Below are 12,980 nucleotides of genomic sequence, written 5' to 3'. Positions count from 1 at the left end.
AGAAATTTGAAAAAGTTAACTTCTCTGGTAAATGTGAGGGGAAGTAACTAAATATAAAATTTATCATGAAAATATAAGCCAACTAAAGATGATGTAGGTCTTTATACAACAGCTTTTTCACAGTTAAGTATAAAAATTGTTTTTTAGTGTTTAAACTTTTAATACTTTTATGCCTTACGACTTCTTAAAAAAGATCTTATAAGTTAATACAAATGCACATTTTTCATTTAGAATTTGACTAAAATATGGTCTTTCAATTCCTTCCCATTTTGAAGTCTAACTTCAAAGTTAATTTGTGGTGACCGTTGTTTATGTCATTGTGTGAATTTTTTTTTTTTCCTCTTGAAGGTGAATGAAGACCACGAACAGGAACCTCACAGAACCTTACAGGAGATCTCCAAAGACTATCTAGCTTCTGAGAAGGGGGACCCAAGCAGTGAGCCAAATGAATACTATGAAAAACTACTGACTGCTAAGCCTAACAATGCTTATGAATTTGGTCAGGTTATAAATGCCATCAGTAGTAGGAAAGATAAAGAAGCTTGTGCACACCTTTTAAGAATCACTGAACCAAAAGATTTACCAATGCTGTTGAGTAACAAACTTGAAGCAGATACATTGCTCCTCCTCATTCAGTCTCTGAAAAGTAATCTTATAGATATTGATCCTTCATTGGTATATCAACATCTTTTACATCTAAGTAAAGCAGAGAGGTTTAAGGTATGTAGCAAAATATCTTAATAGAGATTGGTTTTTCAGGGTTTCTGTTATTTTATATTAATGAAAATGTTGTCATCCTTTTTTTTTAGATGATGTTGACACTAATTAGTAAAGGCCCAAAGGAACAAATTGAACAACTATTTGATGACCTCTCACATTCACCAAGTGAACATTTTACTTTAGAAGATGTACAAGCCTTAAGAAGGCAGTATTATTGCTAGATATCTTCCATGCATGTATGTTCCAGCAATGGTAATGAGACAGATGGTATAGTTGGTGTTTCATGGGTAAAATCTCACTAAGAACAGATACCTCGGTTTAGACTATAAACTATTTTACTTATTTTTATATAAAGAACATGTATATTCTATAATCTCCCTTTTGTTAGATGTAAATATTTTCTTATGTACCAGAATTAACATCCATTTATATTTAATAATAAGCATACTTGAAACTTGTTAAAATGCATTTTTAATTTATAGTATACATTTCCTTTTAATCACTTGTTAAGAATTTGAGTTAAACACATTTCTTTGGGTTATGAAAGTGTGCTCTTATGTTTAATAGGAATTTATTTCTTTAAAATGCAATTTTAAAAGTAAAGGTCATTAACAGTCATTATTATATCACTTTTATTTCCTGCTAAGACATAGCTAAATCTCACTTCATACTACTGTGGATTAATGTAAGTGAAATGCAACCCTTAAGTCTATAATATGAAGTGATATGAAAGCATTATTAAATAAACTGTAATTATGAATTGAAAGCTATATGAGAAACTTTTTTTTTAATGGAAATAATTCCTAACCATAAGAACAAATATTGCCAAAAATTTTCTACTGCTTTTTAATAGATCTTAAAAACGACTTTCCCTTATATATTGCCTAAGTATTTAAAAGCACCTCAGCCTGCAGTGGGATTGTGATGCCCCACATTTTCCCCATGCCCGTTCCCTTTTTCTGTTTCCTCCATTAAGCATGGCCATATACACCCCCTTAATGTAAAAGGGCAAGTGAAGAACTCATATCGAAATCTCCTTTGTTAACTGGGCTAAAGTAAAGGCAGTTTTTACAATAAAACATTCATGTTTCTATTCAATATACTGCCATCTATTCCTCTAGCTTTAAGTCACTTCACTCTTTCTGGAGTATTTTCTTGTTCTTTAGATGTAAAGGTTTCCATATTTATCTAACTTTTTATAATTATAGAATATGAAAAATTATTGTGAATAAGTGCTGCCTTTTAAAATTGTGCCATTTTTCTTTAAAAATGTATTTTAACTGTAATCTTAAAGAAAATTGTTTTTAATGTTATTAATTTTTTTGTAAAGGCAAATAATGGAATATATTAAAATTGCATCCTGTATGAGATGTTTATAGAAACAGAAGTTTTCTCCACATACAGCAATTTGAAATTGAGAGTAATGTGATAATACAGACATAAAAAGGGCTGGGTCTGCAGAAAAGGAGAAATCACAAACTGAAGCGTTAGCACCACCTTTTGGAAAACAAAAGAGAAAGACAGCAGCCAGCACGTTGAGCTGTACTTTGTTGTACACAATGAACTTTTACCAAACAGAGAAATTATTAGCAAACCCAAATTCTGGGGATAAAGAATTTAATGAGCTGAATAGCGATGTAAAAGTTTAAGAATTCTGCCACAAGAGGAAGCAAGGAGTGCGGAACAAGTCTACCTATATTCAAAAGCTGAGAAAACCCAATACAGAAACTCAACTATTCATACTCCATTTGAAGATAACCAGTAAAGGTTTAAGGAGGCATCTCCTACATCAAATACAACAGAGGCCTGTGAAATCAAGTGGAAGACAAACAGGTTTAAGGGATGGTGGTGGAGAGAGGGACTTTAAAAAACCCATAAACAATTTGGTAAATTCTTACTAAATACTGAAGACTTATTTCTCATCTTGTATATTCTGACATTGACTCTTACCCCAGCAGGTTAGTTCACACTTAAAAGATCAAATTCACCATATTAAAGGGGTAAATTACAATTATGTGATAGATACATCTCCAATAGCAGTCCCTTCCAAAAAAAATTCAACCCATTTCCAAAACTTCAATTTGGCACACTAAGGGTATGAAAAAAATCTAACAAATTTGATAGAGGGATAACAAATATAATAAATGAAGTACTGAAAACTTTTTCTTTGTGATTAACATTAGTGTTTTAAAAGATATATATGCTTCATTTTTGTACAATGTGTGAAATTCCCACCTCTGTTCTGATCCTTCTCCCTCTTTCTCCCCTACAGAATGTCTCTGAACTATAGTTGCCTGATGATTTTACTCCTATAAGTTAAGACTATTTGTTATTTTTCCTTTTTCTTTCTGGCTTATTTCACTGAGCATAATCCCACCAGCTCCATTCATGTTGCTGCAGAGTTTATCCTTTTTGATCACTGAGTATATTCCATCACATAGATATACCACATCTTTTTGATCCAATCATCTATTTTTGGACATTTGGGTTGCTTTCCATTGCTCACCTACTGTCAACTGTGCTGTGATAAACAAGAGTAATCTTAAACAATATTGTAGTAATATTGTACTAATAGCACACTGTTACTCACCACTATACATTTGTCTCAGCCAATGCAAGTGGGCTAGAAAAAGAAATATACTATGTAAAGATTGAAGAAGCAACAAAAGTTTGAATTCTAGTTCTGCAACTTACCTGCTATGAAGCTCTGGGGAAAGTACTTAATAAATTGTGCCTTATTTTTCATATGTAAAATGGGGATAGTAAAATTATCTTGTGCACAGGATTGTGCTGAAGATTAATACTTTAAAAAGCTTGTAGAATACATCTGATGTCAAAAGCACTGTAATTTGTTAAATTATTCACAAATGATTATGTACACAGAAATCTCAAAGAATCTAGAAAACAGTAATTAGAATTCTACTGGAATATTTCCCACATTCATCACACAAAAATCAGTTGTGTATCTAGATGCTTCTTGTACGTAGGAAATGACATTCAAAAAGTATACATAAAAGAATAAAATTTAACACTGGTAATATATGTGAAAGACCTACAGGGTAACTATAGGTTCAGTGCAATTCCATCAAAACTGATGGAACTCAAGGGGGCTATTCTGAAGTGTTTCTAGAAATGTAAAGCTCAAGAACAATCACTTCTCTCCAAGAGAAACAAAGGGGTATCAAACAAACGTAAAATATCAAACAATTTCAATTAATGTGTAAATTGTTCATTAACTTACCTAGGTAAAGCGTTCTTTCTGTATTGCTCATCCACCAGGTTTGTCTACAGATCCTCCTTTATGTGTTTTAGTTTTTCTGTACAGATCTCTAAGCAGAGTTCTTTCTGGTTTCCCCTGTATATAAAACAGTACTAGCCAATAGCATCTGGTTACTTTATCTCCCACCCTGTATTTTTCATATCAACCATCATCTGATAATATTTTATATGGCAGTCAACTTACTCATACAGATTATTTTCAAGTATTAGTTATGTAACAAAAACAATGCATACTTATTATAGAGGTTCTGAGAACAGAAAACACTTCATTACAACTATTAACTTGAAATGGTTCTATTTCATAACAGTTTTTTGGTGTAGAGTCTCAATCTTTTAAGATAATTTTTTCTAAGGAAAGAATTTATAATAAATTATTTCTATCTAATTTAATGTCAATCTATTGACAACCAATCAATCATCAACCAATTTATGTTGATGAATACATCAACATAAGCATCTTCCTTCTGGAGAAGAGACAGAAATTAGGCATAAAGGATTAATTTGTTGTTGTATCAAGAAGTTCAGCAGATGCTTTCATTTAGACTGAATGAAGAACCATCCTAAAGGTTAAATATTTATGAATAATCACATGAAAAAAAACATGGCAGAAGTATGTTAGTATTTACATTTATTTCATGTATGTTGTTTACACACTCACTGTTGAACAAAATTGGAATGCAAACAAATATACAAATAGCATAATAAGCAATATCAAATAAGATAACTGGCACTAGTGTTATAAGCATATTAATGGACCTGATGAGGAAAAGTAATGGAAGAAGATTGCAGCCCATGGCATTTTTCTTTTTATCTAAAGAAAATGCTCAGTAGCACCAAAATGGTAATACTTAAAATAAAATCACATAAGATGGAACATTTTAACTGCTATCATTTGAGGTTTACCTGTTATATTTAAGTGAATTATAAGGAATTTAACAATAAAGGCAGTATTTTGACCAACTTCTGCTTATGTAAGCTGAATATGTCCCATAAACAAAAGCAAAAGCAAATCAAGTGAGCCATACGTAGAACCCTCCTTTTAGTACTTGGTACAAACTCTGCAACATATTCTCATTTCATGATTGGAGAGGATACTATATGTTAAAAACTGAGGTTATGTAAATTTATTCACAAAGCCTGAGTGTGTCTTTGGTAGGCTAATACTTTTTTCAGCATTATTATACTTATGTTTTTCTATCTTGTATTTTTCTACACAATTCAAGGTGGCTAAAGAGGATATTATGGAAAACAACACAGCAAAATTCTCAAACAATGAGGCCCTTAAAATCCAGTCTATTCCAAAGGCACCAAGAATCAAAGGGGGGATAAGAAGGGATTTGCAAATTTCCCCTTAATGAAAGTATTATTTTTGTAATACTTACAAACTAATTGAACTTTATTTTGCAGTTTTATACATCTTATTTGGTGCTGTCAGTATACTTATCTACCTTTACACTTCTAAGATGGTATCAACAATATACAAGATTATATATAGAGTACTAGGTATTTCTATTTCAAAGTTGAGCAAAAACTGCCACAATCTTGCTCCAAGTGTCTTAAGTATCCAAATGGTAGCAAATGGGCTGCATTAAGCTTTATATATCCATATTGCCTATGAAGAAAAGAATGAAATTTATGCCCAGTTACGAAAAGAAATGTTACAAAGAGTATTATATGCTGAGAATAACCTGCAAGGTTCTTTAAATAGTATCCTTTAGTGGTTTCAATAAAATGTCACTAACCACTTAAACCTAAGTCTCAAGTTTTCTTCATAAGAATGCTGTAGAACTGCATTAGTATTTTATATCGATTATAAATTATGCCAAATTTCTACCTAAATATACAAGTATATACTTCAAGCAATGTTTTGTGGCAAACACACAAAACAATTCTCTTACAATTTATTGTCATTACAATAATACACTTTTAAAGCCTTCCGTTCATAGTTTGGTAATTAAAATCCACATGAAACACAATGCTTTGCTGAACTTAGAAAAAGTATCTGCATTATGATTATGTAACCCGGCATTTGCTGGTAACTTGAAACTTAAAAGTAGTCACATGTAGGTCACCCAGCTCCAAACAAGGTTGTTCAGTGGTAATTATTTTGCAGCATTTATAGGCCTAAATTTCAGTCTGAATTGCAACTTTTAATTCCATTGTCTGATGTGAGTGGTTATTATTTGTTTCTTTTAGTGCATCACCAAAATGTGAATCAACATTAGGTTTCATTCCATTGTTACCATGTTCTTCAGCAATATGATTCGACTGTGGGACTTCTGAACATGAAGCAGTTTTGGTAAGAACAGAAATACTACACTGATGTGGGGAGTTTTCCAGACGGTCGTTTTCTACCTCAGGAAGAATGTTAACAGTAGCAAAGCGGGCATGATAATCACTAGAACCATGACTACAAGAAGTTTTCATGCTTTCTAGGTCAGAACAACTAAATTCAGAAAAATGACTAGAGTGAGAATCTGCTACAGATGGCATACTGTCACTGAGGGATGGAGCCTCGAATTCACTGGAGTTCGTGCTTTGTTGCTCTAACAACTGTGCATCCATGTCCTCTCTGGTCTCATTTATCTTCATGTTACTCTTTTTCCTCAATTTACCACTTTTTGATTTCTTTCCTGCTGTTGCTTCTTTGGACCACTTGGTGGCACTGGGTTTACCTTCAGGCAAGCCACTGGATGAACCAACAGGATGATTTCGGGAGGCACTACCATCCTCCACACTACTGCTTCCACTGTTGTGCCTGAATTTGGGTGGCTTTGACTCAATATCTACTTGTACTTCCATACTGTTGCCATCTCTAAAACATAAGAGTAACACAAATAAATTTCTGACTTCCTATTTATTTTGATTCAGACGACATCATGGGAAGGGGGTTCTGTGTGAAAATTCAAAGATTTGCATAAAAGGTACCAGAACAATTAACACAGGATTCTATTTTAAAAGCTACTTAAAAGAGAATAGTATAATGCTTCAATGAAAAATAGAAGCAGCTACATTTATGGCTTATGATGTTCCAGGTACATGTTACCGCCTTTATTTTTTCCCTCAAATTACTTTATTGAGATAAAATTTATATACCATAAAATTTACCTGCTTACACTGCATAACTCAGTTATTTTCAGTATCTTCAGAGTTGTGTAACCATTACCACTAACTTCAGAACTTTCCCATCATCCCTCAAAGACACCCTGTATATACCAGTCAGTTCCCCTTTTTCCCTCCCAATAACCTCCAGCAGATATTAAGTGACTTTCTATCTTTGTGGACTGCCTATTCCAGGCATCTCACCATTTTCTTTTCCAGAGAACCTAAGAGTTCATAGCTATTGTTCATGATAATTTTGCCTAATGACATGGATTATTCTTTTAAAAATCAATTTTAAAGATACTTCTGTTTTAATAACAACTCTTTTCTTACTTGTCCAATGGGATGTATGAATTCAAAATGGATCCTGCCATTGCTTTGGTGCTGGCGTTATCACTAACTGTTCCCAAGCTGACTGTACCAGATTCTCCACTCAGACTGTACCGTTCTTTCTGTACATCGGCTTGTACTTCCAACCTTAAAGGGGTATCACATGAAAACCAAAATTAAATTTATCAGCACTGTTGTATATGCATCTTTAAATAATTCAGTTATGAACCCTTGCAACAAGAATTTATTTTAGAAACAACTATGACCATTTTTTTCACTTCTTATTTGATTATTTAAATTCTACTGTAGCACACGTAATAGTAGTGGCTATCTAAATAAATTAAAAAAAAAATCCCTGCCAAATAAGGTAGAGTAAAACTAAATGACTATACATAATTTTAATTTAAGTATGCTCCTATTATTCTGGCTTAGGATGTGACAATTTGCTTATAACCTTTCAATGCAAAGCACATAATATGAATACATCATTACAACCATTTACATGATAAATTAGTGAATCAAAAAATCTTGGTCTTTTATATTAAAAATGGTTCTAAAAATCAATATCTGACTAAATAAAACATAATATATATATACCACTATAACTTAAGAGAAACAAAAATTTAAAAAAGTAAAAATCACCTGTTTATTACTAGGATTTCATCAATTTTACTATTTACAATCCTGACACAGTAGGGTTATAGAAATCAAATTGTGTATAATATTCTCATCTAGTTAATAATTCATAGCTAAAAGGTTAAAACAAACAACACAGGCACATTTTACTTACCTGTTGAAGCAGTTGACCATGGTACTTCCTGACAGACTTCCTGTTATGCTGGCCCCAGCCAGTGCCATGGTGCTGGCAGTTTCACTCAGGTTGTCTCGAATGGCTCCGATTCGATCCATGTGGCTTCCACTTGCACTCAAACTGCCGGTCAGACCACCAACACTTCCCTCCCCTATGCTAGGGTTATGTCTTGCTTCTGCTACTGAAGTTGTGTCTAAATGCAAATGTTTCAAAGAAATTCGTTTAAATGATGATTAACTTGTCTTAAATTCCTCCATTTCAGATAAGACATTTTATCTTGTAAAAGTTTGAGATACACAGCAGAGATGTCTGGGGTGAGGAATACACAACTACAGAATAAAAGTAAAGAAAAATAACTCAAACAGCAAAGCTGGATCGGGAGTGTCCCTCAATCTGAAATCAATACTACTTTTTAAAATATCCACAAAATATAGAAATTCTATAAAGAACCTGATTATTGAACAATTTAGCAAACTTTAGAGGAAAATTACATAGTAGTTTTCAATAAGGATGTTATTTTTTAAGTGCTTATAATTCTGTAGGTCATTCTGTAAGACCCATTCTGTAAGAATGGGTCAAAAGTTGGTGTCTATATTTGTTCCATAGCTCCAATTACCTACAAACTATTATAACACCTGATATTACAAGATCTATATTCTAGTCTTACTGTACTTTTCACATGCTTTGCATTGAAGAATGCATTTATTTACTCCAATTCTTGAATTTCTATTATATACTGTTTTAAGCACTGGAGGCATTGTGAATCAAAGAGACACATCTTATCCTCATGAAACTTACATCCTAGTTGCAAGAGTAATAAATTATATGGGAAGAAGTGGTATGAAAAAAATAAGCACAGGAAAGAGGAGTGAAAGTCTGTGAGTGTGATGGAAGAGTATGTGTATGTATATGTATACACATATATATACACATACATAAATATATAGTGCACACACACATACATGCATGCCTACACATCAGGTGTGGTCCGGGAAGGTCTCTGATAAGCTAACATTTGCTGAGATTCAAAGGAAGAAAAGGTGTGAATCATGAAACTACCTGGGGGAAGAGTATTCCAGATAGAGGGAACTGCAAATATAAGAGCCTAGAAGTGGGAATGTGCTTGGCATCCTGGAAACATTGAGAGATGCTGTAAAGTGAGAGACTGATGAGATGATTTCAGGGACACAGCTGAGAATATATCATGTAGGAGAGGGGCTTGATCATGATAAGGACTGTGGACTTTTCCTCCAATACTGTTAGAAGCCTGAGCGTATACAGACATGACCTAACCATGTTTTAAAAGTCTCACTATGGCTACATTATAGCTGAAAAATTAATGGATCAGTTAAAAGGCTTTTACAATAGTCCAAGAAGCTAGTAACCTGAAGAATGCAATAATAATGAAGAAGGGTGAGGAATGGGGTTGCATTATGGTGCTATTTTGAAGGAAGCAGAATTTGCTGACAGATTACAAGGGTATCTATGTGAAATTATGTGGCTCAAACAACAGCCAAGGATGGATGTTAAGTATGGCGCCCCTACAACAACAAAGGTGGATGTTATTTACTAAGGTGAGGATAACTCAGAGAATAACAGCTTTTAGAGTGAAGAGTTTAGTTACAAAAATGTTAAGCTTGCAATTCTTGCAAGACATTAAGTACAAATTAAAGAACTGAGTTAGCTGCACACGTATGGCGCCTAGAGGAGAGTTCAAAACTAGACATAAGAGGAGTGATCAGTTTATATATTATTTCACAGGTAAGATTACCCAGGGAGTGAGTATAAGTAAAGACATTAAATCTGAGAACTGATCTCTGGGAAACTCTGAAATTTATGGTTAGGAGAGGAAACCAAACTAATCAAGAAGATTGAGAAGTAGCAGCCAGCAGAGACATGATGAGGTGAGATTTGTCCAGAAGACAAATCAACATGGCACTTTTAGAAGGAATGTGGGGGGCCGTGGTGGTGAAGTGCAGACGAACTGGGGGAGGAGGGAAGTAAACAATGTTTAAAAAAAAAAATTAAAAATCAAAAAGATGACATTTTTAGGAGGGCACAGTCTACCATGTCAGGTGTACCTATCAAGAGGAAGACTGAGAAGTGACCACTGTATATTTGGTGACACAGCACTGATGACTCTGCTCTGGTGTATGGCAAAAGATGAAATATAGGAATGGTAGGGATCAAAATCTGAGGTGAGTTCAGGGGAAAATGGAAGATTAGAATATAGATACTGTCTTTGCACATCTGCCTGATTTATTTCCCTAAGATAAACTGTGGTAGTATGTATTGTTGGAAGACAGCACTTGTACTTTTTTTAAAAGGTTCAGTAACTTACAATCCCACTAGAAGTCCATGGAGGCCTTCATTCTCCAATTATTGTGCTAATTTGTATTTCTTTGAATAGCAATAGGTTAAAAATATTTCCTATTCATTGGCTATATATTTTTTCTTTTAAAATGAATTGCATTTCTCTTCATATCCTTTTCCTACTGATTTGTAATGTTTTAGGCAAAATTTAGGATTAAAAGTTTAACATTTCTAAGACATGTTTCCAGTAGATATTAGGTACCTAAAACTACACAAGTCTCTTTCACCTACGTACCTTTTCTTGGAAGTTCATTTCACTGACTGAAGTCAATGGAAATTCTGACTTGTATGTTATCTGCAGCTTCCCTCCACTTAAACTACTAGTAACATTTCTTCCTTTGCTCAAAGAACTTACCTACAGCTGTGTTAGTTCCACCAACATTTATGTCATTTTCATCATCAAATTCAATCCTGACTCCTTTTCCGTTTCCTGCTGAGACTCCACAACCTCCACTTCGACAGAGAGAAATTGGAACAACACCATAGACATAAGCTAACATAATAGGGACACCAATACCTAAAAAAAAAAAAAATCATTAGAAACATCTCATCAAAGGAAGGGTATGTAAGACAAAAGTGCTAGAATTCTGCAATCCTTGCCAAAAGTAGAATGATCTAGTTGTTAAGGGACACAAGCAAATTCAGAGCCTCAGCTTTTTAGGTGACAAACATGAGGGGGATAAAAGGCATTAACTTTTTTCTTTTCAAGTGTTAGGGCTTTAAACTGTATTTGGGGGAGTGAGAGGGATAAGCCACTAACAATTTACTATCCTAAAGTTAGGTTCTTGAGTCTTCAATACTTTTCACTAATTACTGCAGGAGAGACTTTCTGTAGAGTCAGGTTGTCCTTCAATACGGTGTAACTCAATTATGAACAATGTAATGCTCTTTATTCTTTAAAATCATTCCATAAAACTCTAATTTTATAAAAACTTGAGGTCATTAGTATTTTTAAGCATATTCTTACCTACAGTTACTGCAGCTACAACTGGAGAGACAATTACAGACAATGTAACACCACCTGCTATGGCCAAATTCCTTTTGTGCTTGGAAACATCCTTGCCTTCATATCGATTATGAATCTATAATAAAAAAGGAAAATGGGATGGTGATTAAAGAGAAAATACATATTAAAAGAAATAGAACTACATTTTCTAGAAACTATAATTTCATAGTTGTGTCCTGATTCAACATAAACACAGCTTTTTACTGTGATTTCTTTTTATTAAAATAACATGATATACTTACATATCAACATTTGTACACACACTCACACACATATTATGCTTGTTACCAGAATCTAGTTTCCATCCATTTCCATACACTTCTTCATATTTACCCAGTTTGTTCACACCATATCCCCTTTCCTTTCTGGCAAACAGAATTTTGTTCATGTAGTCTAAGAGACTGTTTTTGTTGTTTGTTCATCTACTACATATAAGTGAAATTATATGGGTACATTTATCTCTTCAAATAAGTGTTTTCGTCATCCTCGTTAGTATAGTGGTGAGTATACCCGCCTGTCAAATAAGTGTTTTCACATTCTTTGGATAAATACCAAGCAGAGGAAAAGCTGTGTTATGGTATTTCTATTCTTAATTATTGGGGGAAGGTAAATGTATTATTGTTCTTAAACCATATTCTTGCAAATAATTTCTTTCTTATTAGTAATTTTCTTATATAAGACACTGATGTAGTAAGATTTACTTTGTGTTTGAAATAAACTATTTTCAAAGTCTCTAGAAATAGCAGTCTTTTTAGGGCCCTCCCTGGTGGTACAATGGGTTAAAGCGCAGCACTATGAAACTGTCTGAGCCAGTGTAGCAGAATATGATTCCTAGCCAGGGAGGTGACCCACATGACATGGCAGACCTCTCTTGTCTTGCCCACTGCTCCCCTCAACAGTGTATTTCAGTCAATCTGCCTGTTCTGCTCCTGACTGTCTCTAGTGAAGCTTCTCACTGTCCCCACTCCCCCTCTGGCCTGTACCCATAAAACATAAACCTTTTAATGAAAAAAGTCTTTATAATTTTGTCCAAGAATAGTATGTTTTGAATAAAGGGGGAGATATTTTCAACATAGTTATGAGCTAGATGATAGACTAGCAATACTTCTAAGAAATTAAGCATTCCATAGTTTCCCTTCTACATAACTATCTCTAAATGGTAAAAATTGGTTCCTAGGGGAAGATTTTACAAACTTCAAAAAAACCAACCTTAAAAAGCAGTACTAATAAGCAAAGATTACATAATACAGATTTTATTGATTAACTGTTTTATTTTCTTACATTGTTGTTCATTTTTGTACAGTATTTGACTTCTCTCCTTAGGTGTAGTCCTCATAAATCACCACATCATCTGTGAAC

At 33.7% G+C, this 12,980-nt stretch overlaps 2 protein-coding genes across 2 annotated transcripts in view; one reads left to right on the top strand and one right to left on the bottom strand.

Moving 5' to 3' along the window:
* The window catches only part of SPAG1 (sperm associated antigen 1), a 37,226-nt gene extending 36,118 nt beyond the window's left edge, over positions 1-1,108 (top strand). The window contains exons 17-18 of the mRNA XM_004680007.2: positions 349-720; positions 810-1,108. Coding sequence (XP_004680064.1) covers positions 349-720; positions 810-941 — 504 coding nt within the window. The 3' untranslated portion in view covers positions 942-1,108. The remainder of the gene's footprint in view (positions 1-348; positions 721-809) is intronic.
* A 3,497-nt stretch (positions 1,109-4,605) lies between these two features.
* Positions 4,606-12,980, bottom strand: part of RNF19A (ring finger protein 19A, RBR E3 ubiquitin protein ligase) — a 40,627-nt gene continuing 32,252 nt past the window's right edge. The window contains 5 exon segments of the mRNA XM_004679693.2: positions 4,606-6,814; positions 7,435-7,578; positions 8,222-8,435; positions 10,971-11,132; positions 11,583-11,697. Of these exon segments, the coding sequence (XP_004679750.1) occupies positions 6,124-6,814; positions 7,435-7,578; positions 8,222-8,435; positions 10,971-11,132; positions 11,583-11,697 (1,326 nt within the window). The 3' untranslated portion in view covers positions 4,606-6,123.

Source organism: Condylura cristata, unplaced genomic scaffold (assembly GCF_000260355.1).
Source record: "Condylura cristata isolate star-nosed mole 26May11 unplaced genomic scaffold, ConCri1.0 scaffold00009, whole genome shotgun sequence".
Classification (NCBI taxonomy): Eukaryota; Metazoa; Chordata; class Mammalia; order Eulipotyphla; family Talpidae; genus Condylura; species Condylura cristata.
The sequence above is the reverse complement of the archived record's forward strand: the minus strand, read 5'-3'. Positions and strand labels throughout refer to the sequence as shown.